Source organism: Sceloporus undulatus, chromosome 3 (genome assembly GCF_019175285.1).
Source record: "Sceloporus undulatus isolate JIND9_A2432 ecotype Alabama chromosome 3, SceUnd_v1.1, whole genome shotgun sequence".
NCBI lineage: Eukaryota > Metazoa > Chordata > Lepidosauria > Squamata > Phrynosomatidae > Sceloporus > Sceloporus undulatus.
Window position 1 is genome coordinate 156559404 of NC_056524.1, and position 12948 is coordinate 156572351.

At 37.6% G+C, this 12948-nt stretch overlaps 1 protein-coding gene across 5 annotated transcripts; it reads left to right on the top strand.

Moving 5' to 3' along the window:
* On the top strand, positions 1-11774 carry LOC121926321 (pulmonary surfactant-associated protein D-like). Of its 5 annotated transcripts, none has more exons than XM_042459201.1 (5): positions 1-127; positions 4379-4592; positions 5598-5696; positions 10723-10806; positions 10986-11774. In XM_042459201.1, the coding sequence occupies exons 2-5, from the start codon at positions 4391-4393 to the stop codon at positions 11363-11365; spliced, it is 765 nt and encodes a 254-aa protein (XP_042315135.1). In that variant the 5' UTR covers positions 1-127; positions 4379-4390; the 3' UTR covers positions 11366-11774. The 5 variants fall into 5 exon arrangements, with proteins under 5 accessions (XP_042315135.1, XP_042315138.1, XP_042315134.1 ...); XM_042459200.1 differs by having other exon boundaries at positions 76-232; XM_042459202.1 differs by having other exon boundaries at positions 108-236.
* Positions 11775-12948: the final 1174 nt, after the last annotated feature.

Genomic DNA, 12948 nt, shown 5'->3' on the forward strand with positions numbered 1-12948 from the left:
AAACAACAGCTTGGGTTTCTCCATTCTTGCTTCATCTGTCCATTTCTTCATCAGTGAGTCATTGCTGGGTATTTTCTGGATAAAGCTGGGGTCAGGAAATGGACTCCACTGGAATTCACACTGGCAGGTAAAGAGTCAGTGAAGCAAGTAGGCTATAACTTTCTTTTTACAGATAAGGAACAATGAGGTAATCAGATTTTGCAAAGTCATACAGAAAGAAAAGCTGTGAAAGGTAGGTGGGTGACTTTTCTTTCCATGCTTTAAAAGTAGTGACTTTCCAACATGCATATTTCAATTTGAAGGGGTTTCTAAAATCCCTTTTATATTCCTCTGGTGCCAAAATCTTCCTTACTTTTGACCAAGGAAACTGAGAGTTAAGGGACTCATATGACAAGAAGTAAGCAAACCCTGATAGGTGAACCACTGGGTCTCACGGCATACCACAACATGCTGAGGTACATTAGAAGGTATGCCAAAATATTCATTTTCTGACAACTCAGAGTACACCATGTTTGTATTTAGATGTTAGCAAGGTTTGATTTTTGATTGATGCTGCATATAAAATACAAATGTGAAGTATTCAAAACCTACTCAGATCAAACCATCTCAAGTATGTGACACAATACTGTTTTGTCAGCAAAAAATAAGTACAACAGACAGCCTGGTAAACGTTTGCATTAGGTATAAATTCAATATGCACCAGCAATCTGAAAATGTGTATATACACACATGGACACACTTCATGAAAGAGGGATCTTTGGTTTGAATTAATCTAGTGTGCATGTGCCTTCAAGTTGCCTGTTGATTTAGAGCGACCCCATGCATTTCACAGGGTTTTTTAGCCAAGGGATACTCAGAGATGGTTTTGCCAGTTCCTTCCTCTGAAATATAGCCTACTGCACATGGTATCATATCTGATATTGGAAACTAAGCAAGGTTAGTTCTGGTTAGTACTTTGATGGTTAGTATTAATTACCTAATTGCTATTTATTTTGCATTAAATTAATGGTGGCAGTGGTTACTTGTCACTCATTTTCTTGAACACTTATATGCTTATAAGTGATTTTATATTTTTGTTTTGAGAAGATGCTATTCTTTCAAACTTGAGCTCAGAGGAGCATTGTCTTTACTCCTGGTCCTACTGAAATGATCAGCTCTATCAAAAAATCATTTTTCACATTTCTAGATTTTCTCTGGCATTACTATACTGTAAAATCAACATTGACTGAGATTGTTAAAATCTAGTCCATGTATACAATGAGATACCTAACAAAGAAGATATAATGAAACTTTGATGCAGCTTCAACATCCAGCATGTGTATAAACTAACAATATAGAATAAATTCCTCTAAAATTTAAATTGTGCTGCTTAAATAATGGAAGTAGTAAAATGCAGTATTATTTTAAAAGTGGTTTTAAATGGTATGAAAAAGTAGTAGAAAAACTGTCTTTGTTTGCAGCTTTGCATATATATATAATAAATGGATAGAACAATTATGAATGAATTAGCATTGACTTAAGCAAGTTGGTTTACTGATCTGGACTTAGAAAAGTCACTTTCCAAACTCAAACCGGTGATCTCTTTCAGTAAGATGCTTGCTCCTGCAAAATGAAGGTGCTTCTTTTTTCCAGTACATGAACTGTTTATCCCAGTGATTCTCAGGCTTATTATCCTTGTGCCTCCCTTTATATCTACATCCAGACTTTGTATGCACACACCCTACTTGGCATATTATATAATTAAAAATATATTCATAGTTTAATGTGTGTATTCTTGTTTACACATTCTCATATATTCATATTTTAACATTTTATAAGAGAAAAAGCTCTCCTCCTTCTCCCTCAGAGGCACCAAGTGTCTGCCTTGCATTTCCCTTCCTCTTGAGGACAGAAAAGGTTTGGGAGGAGAAAGAGGAAAGATCAGGGCCTTCAAGTCCTGTGCCCTCTTTGAGCAACTGTCGAACACCCTGGGAGTCCCATCCCGCAGTTTGAGCACCATTGGTTTATCGCAATGTACATTAATCAGATTAGCCATTTTATTATTATTATTATTATTATTATTATTATTATTATTATTATTTGCAGAATTAAATGTCAAAGAGCACTAGAGAATAGAGATTGGTACTACCTGCCAAACCTATTAGTCACATTGAAATCTATCCAGGTCTCTACCTGCTTCTATGTTCTTGAACAGTGGCTTAGGTCAGGTCAAACCATCATTACCATCATCCATTCGCTTTCCTGTGGGGAAAGCAAATTTTCCTCTATTATAAATTCATTTAAACATTATTGCCAGTTTCCTGTAAACTATAAAATAAAATATAAAGGGAGGCTCTGCATATATTGTTGAAGGCACAGGTTGCTGCCACACCTCAGAATTAATGCAATTTGACATTGCTTTAACAGTCAGGGCACCATTTTATGAAATCCTGGGATTTGTAGTTTGTTATGTCAGATGAGCTCTCAGACAGAGAATGCTAAATACTGTATGTCACAAAATTACAAATCCCAAAAATCCATAGCATTGAGCCATGACAATTAAAGTGATGTCAGACTGCATTATTTCTGTAGTGTACATGCAGCCGTAATTCCCCCCAGTTCTCTGATTGTGCAGTGACCAAACAAATATTTATTTGCAATAGGGAAAGTCAACTCTAAACTATTTGTAGGAATGGAATAGAATGGATTATTAACTGGCTTAGCAACTGTTGACCTAATTTGTTATCTACATATGTAACTATCTCTTTGGACCTTAAGCCCTTCCTGATGGAAAAAGCAAGCAAGTCCCCACCTCCTGTGAGCAGAGAAAAATAGATCTCCCCTCATTTAAGAAAGAAGTGTGCCATTACGGAGTGCGAGGGGGTGGATACCACAATGGGGGAAGCCAATGCATTCTTTGATTTCTGTGATTTTTCCACAGCAGGAAAAATGCTGTTCTCTGAACAGAAAGTTGCTTTCTTCACAGAAGTATTATCTGAAGTGCTGTTTTCTGATGAGAAAAGAAGCCGCATGTGCAGAAAATGTCATACCATGGTTCATCATCACAGAATAAGTCCAGAACTTCAAATAGTCTTCAATAATGCAATTTTAGATTCAGAGGCATAGCTGTGTTAGTGTGGAACATCACTGTGCAATGGGATCTTATAGCACCTCTGAGACTGAATTAAAGAAGTTGTAACATAAGCTTTTTAAGACTTTGTCTAATAGACCAAGGCCAAAAACAGATGGCCTTAAAGGAGTGGCTCTGTGCCATCCCTTTGCTTGCCAGATTGGGGTCGCAGCAACTACATGCTGCAGCCTCAATCCAACATTTTTCCAGCCCCAAAAGAAGTGTAAAAATGCCACTTCTGCATTTCTTCGGCACAGTGTGTGTAAACACTGTGCTGCAGAAACGCTGTGATATAACCTGCCATCTGGTAGGGTGGGCAGTGTGATGCTGCTTTGGCAATGGAGTTGGGGTGGGCAGAGGGTTGTCACCCTGCCCTCACTCCACCCCAATGCCAGTGTTTCTTGCCGATCTGTACAGCCCCCAAATCTCCAAAAGCTTATGCTACAACTTTTTTCACTCAGTTAGTCTGAAAGGTGCTACAAGATCCCTTTCCATACAGTTTTGATGACGTTATTGCAGCAAGAGGAAAGGTGGTAAAACTATCTGTTCTTTTTTATGGATACAAAATGTACAGATTTGCATCCTCATTGTCAAATCTCTGAAGCCGTATAGTATAGTACCATGAGAGCACCAATACAATCCAGCCTGGCTTTTGGGGAAGTGGCAGGAAAATATAGAATGGATTTACCACCATTACTCATAGCAGGAGCAATACCAGCTGCCCCAATGGGAGTGATCCTCTTTCTTTATTTCCATACATTCACTAGACTCAGCCCTGAGTTCCCAGATGGCACAGGGGAAGAAAGCATGTGTATGGGGGGATTAGCAGTTTCTGTCCTTTATTCATGGATGTTAGCCCCAGGGGAAAAATCCATGTTAACCAGGATTTCCTCAGATGTTGTTGGACTACAACTCCTAGCATTCCTCACCATTGGCTATCCTAGCTACAGATTCTGGAAAATGCCTTTCAACAACATCTGGAGGGTTCTAACACTCCAGGAGACTGGAGTGTTAGAAAGCACATTAGAATACACTCCTGACATGCTGTTTTCTACATGACTTGAATAGTTCATGGATTGGGGAATATCTTCCCTGCCATTGGGCATGACGCGTCCCTGGTTAGGCCATAAACTATCATTGCTGTGTGAAAAGATATGTTTACAAGGAGGAATCATTCAATCATTAAACCCTCTTTTCTTGAGTCTGAAGTGGCACAATTCAGACAGACCTACAGCCTAACAATAGGTTGCACTGTTGTTTTCCTCCCAGAGATCTTGAGATATGCAACTTCATTATTTCTGCATCCTTGTGTTGGGAGTGACACTTGCAAGGTCACTGGACCCTGAACCATGCAGATGTGAAGAAAAAGTAAACACATGTACAGTTGTCGCTGGGAGTAATGGATTGCCAGGCACTCCTGGGAGTCCTGGGCTACCAGGAAGAGATGGCAAGGATGGTATTCAAGGTGAAAAAGGAGAACAAGGTAGAGTAAAAACCATTTGTAAGTGAAATGGACAAGAGATGGGGAAAGTTACTTTTGAAGATTACAGTCCCAGAATCCTGTTGGCTGCATGATTCTGAAGATGATTTTCTATAGCCTAAATCCAACTATTAGTCCCAACTAGAACAGACCAATCCAATCAATTACTGAGATGTCCAAGGGAAAACTTGACCATGTTGAAAACCTATATCCAGTTGCTACCCTCAACTCGAATAGGCCCATTGCATCAATGCTAACTTGATAAGTCAAATTTGGTCTGGGTTTTATTGAGTCAAGGAGTCTACTCTGCTTAGAACTAGCAGCTAGATTTAGATTGAGAAATGTTACTTTCCCAAGCTTTTCTCCATGCTAAATTGTATGAAGATCTTGGGTTTCCACTCCTAACTTCTCCACTCCAAGATCTCAGATATTGGGATTGGCAAAGAATGCCAATCACTCTCCTTGAAAATGATGGAAAATGTCTTATTTGTTCTTAATTATGTTTTTTAAATAATATTTTTATTTGCTTTTTAATTTCTGTAAACTAATGTCCATAGCTCAATCTTTTAAAAATTATTATGAAATGCACTGAATTCCATCTTGGGAGAAAAGGCTGGATATACATTCAATAAATAAATGAAATAATAAATAAATTGTTGTTATGTGCCTTCAAGTCATTTCCAATTTATGTTGACCCTATCACAGGGTTTTCTTGGCAAGATTTGTTCATACAAGGTTAGCCTTTGCTTTCTTCTGAAGCAGAGTGTGTGTAACTTACCCAAAATCCCCCAGGGGTTTGTATGGCCAAGCAAGGGTCCATACTTTGGTCTGTAGAGTTGTAATCAAACACTCAAATCATGGCACCACAGTGGCAAATCTCCATTTTCTTGTACAACTTTGTCCCAAGCAAATATTTATTTGTTCATATTACCAAGAAGAAGACAAATATGCCCACAAATTATGTTTTCTCACTCATTTGTCTTTTCTGTCCAATCCATTAACTGGCAGGACCACGGGGGATGCAGGGACCCCCTGGAAAAGCAGGACCTCCTGGTACTAAAGGAGATACAGGAGAAAAGGGTCCAAAAGGTGATAGTGGGGGCAAAGGTAAGGCATGGTGAAAATACAAAGAGGTTTGTATTAACTTTGCCAGTTTTTCATGCGCAATACTATATGGGACATAAAAAAAAGTTTCTCTGACTCCATTCACACTGCAGAAATAATCCAGTCTGACACTGCTTTAACTGTCATGGCTCAAGGTTATGGAATTCTAAGAAGGATAATTTGTTGTGGCACCAGAAAGTGGTGTTTCTGGTTAAAGCAGTGTCAAACCAGATTATTTCTGCAGTGTGGATGCAGTCACTGTTTCCTCCTAAAGAAGGGGAAAATAGGAAGGGGGAGGAGGAAGGAATCTATTTTCACTTTTATTTTAATGTGAGGTTTTATGGATTTCAGCCCACTACTTCAGATGCACTGATTTTCCTAATTTCCTCTCATAGGAAGCAATGATTAATCTGGGCACTTTTTTTCTCACCAAAACTAAGTCTTTGGCAACGGTGCAAATTTCAATGACTGTTTGCAGCTCAGAAACGATTCTGCACATAATTTGCATGTGGTATCTTTGACATTAAAACAGAATTTTTCTGCACAGCACAAAATTTTTCATAATTTTTTTCACAGAAAATGCTGTTTCATATATAGATAATGCTATCTCCTTGATAGAAAATGTTTTCTGTGTAATAATAATAATAATAATAATAATAATAATAATAATAATAATAATGTGAAATTTTGTACAGAAAAACTGTGAAGACTCTGAACTGTGAAGATTCAGATCAGTATTGATTCCTCATTGTCAGTGCTACCTAACACACAGGAAACATAATTTTAAGCTTTTTTTCAAATATTTTAAATATTCTTTCCATCCCTACCAGATATATTAACGGTTGTGAGGGTGGATTCAGACTGTAATAGGATACAAATTTGATGTTAGTAATGGTAATACTCAAAAGCAAGTGGGGAAACATTTTAATCTTTCTTAAATGCCAAGTAACAATGAAAGAACAAAGACACTGTAAGGGAAGATTGGTGAGAGAAACAACTAACTGGGGTATATTCACAAATTCCACTACATTAGCATAACAATAAACAGAGCTAATGATTTCCTGGCACACTACAAATATTAATATAAATGTCTCCTCAACCATACATATAATAAGGGAATTATCCCTGAAGAATAAAAAAGAAAAGGCGCAAGGACGTAGCCAGGATTTTGGGAAGTTGGGGTCCAGACTAAGTGCCACCATTATAATGGGGCTTGGGCGTGGCGGCACAGCAGCAAACACCATTCATTGTATCTAACAGAAGGGGGGGTCTGGACCCCATGGACCCCCACCCCCACCCCGGCTACGTCCCTGAAAGGCGGGGAGAAATGTAGCAGCATCTTTCAGACTATTTGTTTGTTTGTTTTGGGCATGAACTTTCATGGATATAAACCTACTTCTTTGGATCTTACAGAGTGATAATAAATGCTCAGGTAGAAATCATATTTACACAGTTGTGGGAGTGGGAATTGCGTGAAATGAAGTAGGATCCAGAAGAATGCAAATCATAACTAAATTTCCAAAGGGCTACACAAGGTCAGCCCTTTGTATCCACAGATTTTTTTCATCCAAGGATTCAACCATCCACATCTTGAAAATACTTTTAAAATTTATAAATTCCAAGAGGCAAACCTTGATTTTGCCATTTTACATCAGGGACACCATTTTACTACACCACTGTATATAATGGGACATGACAATCCATGTATTTTGGTATCCACAGGTGGCCCTAGAACCAAACTCCATTGGATACCAAGGACCTATACAGGTCTATCAGACTATACAGGACTGTCAGATCTTTACAGTGGTCAGTTAGTGCTGATAGGTGAATGCAATAAATCTGCTTACGAAAAGCCAATTCCCTGAAAAAGTCACTGACTTCTGGGCAATTAACATTAGATAACCAGATTTATTGCTTTAATATTTCAATATTACTAACAACTTGACATGCCTGCATTATTTCACATCTTTTGAAGGCTTATAATTAGGATCACAATTTGCCTTGCAACCACGAAACTGATACATATCTGCTAGCTTAATATTAATTTCATCAGTGCTTCAGGGGAAGTAGATTGAAATCCTTGAAAGATCACACTGAAATAAAGCACTTAGTCTTAAGGGTGCTGCTGGATCCCTTTTTTCTTCCCTCTCCTTTCCCTTTTTAGTCTGAAAAAGGCTAACATGGTTGTCTCTTTGAAAACAGACACATGGACAGAAAAAAATTACAAGCCATTGGAAGTATACAAATATTTATTGCAATTTGCGAATGTAAAAGACTTGCATTACTGTCTTTGAAAAAGGATGTTTGACTGATGACAGCTGTAACTACATTTTGGATAAACCGGCAGGCTGTGTAATGCAATGATTTGTCTTTAAGCAATAGATTAAGCAACTAAAGTATTAGTTTATTGATTGATTGGAGTGAATTTTGAGATGGAAGCAAACAGTGCAAGATACAGCCTCATGTTGAGATACCACCACTCATACAAACAGTGCATCCACATGAACACAGTAATGTATGAGACTTATTATTATGTATTATCATACTGGTATTTTTCAGGCTATACAAATCATAATAATGGAGAGGTACCCATTTACACAAATGCTGTTCCACATAAATCTAGAAGTGTCCTCATTCATTGTTAAGGTACTCACTTGAGACTATTAGGAGGGATCAGGCAGCTCTTCAGTGTTTGGTAAAAATGAATAAATGTATCATTAAGATTGTGAAATTGAATTTTTATTCTGATAATAAGCAAAAGATGTCTAGGAGCAAGGATAAGATGAATCAGACAATTTCAGCTTTGCATGGTCTCTTTGTGTTACAATCTTATGCTTAGTTTACTTGCATACTTTCAGAATTTTTCAGTCTTACGTTTGGTTTGTGCCAACTTTTGAGATTGTGTTTTGAGATTCCTATTCATACAAAACTTTAGACAATCCCCCCTCTCTTTGCAGCATCATATGCATATCCCTATTAGACATATTTCTTCAAGTAGTTATCTTAATATAATCCATTCTAACCCTTATTTTCTGAAATAGTCATATTTTTGTGAGTGCTTTCCCCTAATACTATCCCCCAGTAATTCCCTAACTATGGCTATCTAAAAGAAAAATTTCTAAGCTCCATTGTGACGTCATTACTCACCCACAAAATTTATTCTCCAATATAGCCATTAGTCTTGAAGTATTAAGACTAGCCAGAGTCCTGTATGGGATTCGCATGTGTGTACACACTGTAGTTATTTTGCTAAGCAGTGAATACCAGCCTTATCCCTGACCCATCATCACTTACTGTGCAGTAACTACTGCCGTTGACAGGGGTCTGTTCCCCTGTCACTGGGGAAGCAACTGACTTGTATTCCCATCCTAAGAGTGATCTCTGGTGAAACAACCAAAAACATAGTCCTTGTCACAATTTCCCCCATGTCAGAGATCACTTGTGGGGATGGGAACATCAGCCAGCTGCTTCCTAGGTGACAGGGGAACTGCCCTTCATCAATTGCAGTGGCTGCTGCCTGGTAAATGGAGACTGGGGGATATTCACAGTACCTATGTAAATAAATAAAATAATAAAACTTTTATTTATATACCGCCCTTCCTGAGATCAGGGCGGTTTACAACATAAAACAAGCAAATAACGATTTAAAAACAGTAACATCATCACTATCAAATATAAAAACAAGACAAGACAAAGCCCCCGTTAGCCAATCCTCTTGCAGGATACAAGGAGTACAAGGAGGCCTGCTAGGACTATGATTATGTAGCCCCTAACCTAGAGGCTCTGTAGGGACTGTGGATACATAACAGTCATGAATACATAACTATGGCATCTGTAACTTCCATAGAGGATACCAGCCTCTGTTTGGAGTGACTGGAGATTGGGGAACTTTCACAGTCCCTATGTAGCCCTTAAGCTAGGGTCTATGTAGGGACCATGAATACGTAACAGTTAGGAATGCATAACTATGGCATTCATAACTGCCATGGAGGATTCTAGCCTCTATTTGTTGGTTGTGCTTCAAGAAAAGATATTATCTTGTATGGAAGAAAAAGAGTAATATTTTGCTTGAAATAGATCCTCATTACTATTATTTTTAAATCTTCGTATTTTAACTAGAGCTTAGGAGTTTATCACATGGGGACCATATGTACCTCCATCCCGATAATGATTAAAACGTCCATATCCCGCAAAAGCATGCAAATGCGTGAAAGATTTTCACACACAGAAAACAATAACACGTTAGAGGCTCATTACTAAAGTGAGAAAGAAGGTAGAATGTGCATTTGGTTTTCACGCTAGTAAATCCCATTGATGGTTTGGGAATCGCGTTTTTGTGTGCACAGAAGAATTAGTTGTGTCACCAGAAGAAGTCACCAGAGTATACATGGCAGCAAACAAAATTACCCAGAGAAATCAACAATTTTATTTACACAATTTTCTTTATAAAATTTCCCAGAAATGGTATCCAGCTTAAGTAAAAAGAACAAAATATTACCCAAAAGATAGGAAAGGTTGGTTTTTTTTAAAGCATAAAATGCTGCTTTCTTCTTGGAACCTGGACACAATAAAGCAGCACCAGAAGTAAGCTCACCCAAAAGAACCATGGGAAATCTGGCAACAAGTACGAAAACTATAAGAATCCTGTGAATAAACTGCAAATAGCTTTCACACTAGAGCAATTATGCAAAAAAAAAATTGATATCATGAATGAAATGGAAATGAATTCACAATATTTTCCTGAAAATGACTAATTACTGGTTCATGTCTCTTTCTGATCGATTCTTAGTGGTTTGCTCACAATGTGGTGTGAAAACCAATTGTGCAATTGCACCTAATATACTGGATAATCATGGATATGTACTCTTTAAAACCTCCAATTTTCCCTGTGTGATAAACCACTTAGAAAAGTTACTTTTTTGCACAATAATATCTGAAATATTCCTGCTATCTAACATTTCCAAATCCCATCTTTTCCAATATCTGATTTTAACACCAATGAAAATAACCTTGTTCTTTTACCCTTCAGAACTGGAAGTTCTTAAGACTCATATTAGTGCCTTACAAGCAGAACTGAAGGCTTTGCAAGTAACTACAAGTAAAACCCAGAAAGGTAAGAGCTGAAGTTGTCTGTGTACCTTTAGCAATAGCTGTGGATCTTTCCCCTGATAATATATGTTGTTCATGTGGTGAAACTAAATTGAACTATGTATCTGGCTCAGATCTTTATACTGGGCTTTTATGATCAAAACTGGTGTTAGAGGAAATAACTTTCTTTGTATTTTCTGCCAGCCATTCTAGGCTATATTTTCCCAAACAGTACAAGAGTTGGAGGCAAAATATTTGCAACTAATGGAGCTGAAGGTGACTATGCATCTTCAAAAGGAATGTGTGAACAATTTGGTGGCCAGATTGCTTCTCCAATGAATGAAGAAGAGAATAATGCTGTCCTAAAACTTTCTACAATGCATGGAAAGCATGCATTTCTTGGCATGAATGACCAGGAGACTGAAGGCACTTTTAAGCATCTAAATGGTAACACAATGGAATATTCAAACTGGGCAAAAGGAGAACCCAATGGGGAACATGAAGACTGCATTGAAATATATTTGAATGCAAAGTGGAATGATAATAGCTGCAATATAAATCGGTTAATAATTTGTGAGTTTTAATCTGACATCTTTTTCTAAGTGTTTCTAAATCTACTATGGCAGGCTTCACAGAGCTACTAAAAAAAGGAACAATATTTGAAGGATGTATTTAACTGGGAAAGATCCCCCCTATACTGAGATCCGGGAAACTGTAAAATTTTCGAATGTCATCATGAGTGTGCAAAAATCAAATATTTGAATATGTTATACTAATTTATGGAATTTAATATCACATTGCTAATATTAGCACTTGTAAAATCAGCATCTTCAAAGTTAGTATCTTCATTAGCACACTCATGTACATCAGTGTTGTACTTCGAATGATGTGCTAGAACATGAATGCTGTAAATATAGGTTGCCTATGCTTATGAATGTTTAATTATCCATTTTAATATGTTAATAATTAAATACTCATGTATTTACTAGTTCATCAAATGAAGATCTTTGAGATTACCTGCTCGGCAGCAGGTTGGACTCAATGGCCCTTGTGGTCTCTTCCAACGCTATGATTCTATGATTCTATGATTCATTAAAACTCTTAAAATGGTAACATGGCAAAGTATAAATTTACCAAAGTATAAATACAGAGCAGCTGGAAAATGATTTAATCATTTATTAATAAAATCCATATGCCATTTTTCCTCTAAAAACCTCAGGGAAGGATATAGAGGCATTATTTAATTTTATCACTACAACAGTCCTACAAGGTAGATAGGCTAAGACTGAGCATGAAGGGAAAATTAAAAAAAATAATGAATGAGGTTTTGAACCAACACCCTCTTCACTACACCTCAGTGGTTTTGACACCAACCAAATTTAGGGGACAAAAGAAAATTCACAAACTATTTTCTCTTCACAGGACATAGTATGCCACTTGCCATCTTTGTCAGTTTTCCCACTGTTCTTTGTTCCATCAGCATTTTTTGACTCTCCGGGGGCCCAGTTAGTAAACATCTGCTGAATTGTGGCCATGGATGAAGGTAGATTTGTTGCACTGCTCTAAGACATTATGTGGGGCCTTATTCTCATTCTTATTTCATTTTTTGGCAATGGATTTGTAGTGGCACAATGTGAGCCATCAAATGCCAAAGCTGTCTCTTATATCTACTTTTATTTATAATTGTACTTAAAAAACTAAATTAGAAGATGAGACAAAAGGGAGATACTTATACAAAGTAACTCAAGCATTAAGATCTACAAACTTCACAGGCACGGGTTTGGCGAGGACAAGAGAAAGAGCCTTCTCCATGATGCTCCCAGGCTGAGCAAGTCCCTTCCATGGGAAGTCTGATGGCCCCTCTCCCTGCTCTATTTCTGCCAGCAAGTGAAGATCTTTTTACTCAAGAAGGCCAGTGAAAGTTAACTTTACGTACCAGTAGTGTTTATAACAGAGTCACAGTGGCTCAGCAATTAAGATGCTGACTTTGACGATTGCAAGGTTGATAGGTCAGCAGTTGAAGACCCAAGTGCCATGAGACAGAGTGCACTCCCATCACTAGTCCCAGTTTCTGCCAACCTAGTAGTTAGAAAACATGTAAGAATACAAGTAGATAAATAGGTAACACTTTGGTGGGAAGGTAACAGCATTCCATCCATTCATACTA

Bases quoted from the DNA above. Each gene is read 5' to 3' on its own strand.
- LOC121926321 (XM_042459201.1), top strand. From the start codon at position 4,391: ATGCAACTTCATTATTTCTGCATCCTTGTGTTGGGAGTGACACTTGCA. The intron at 4,593-5,597 runs GTAGAGTAAAAA...ATTAACTGGCAG, and splicing joins AGGTGAAAAAGGAGAACAAG to GACCACGGGGGATGCAGGGA. The intron at 5,697-10,722 runs GTAAGGCATGGT...TTTACCCTTCAG, and splicing joins AGGTGATAGTGGGGGCAAAG to AACTGGAAGTTCTTAAGACT.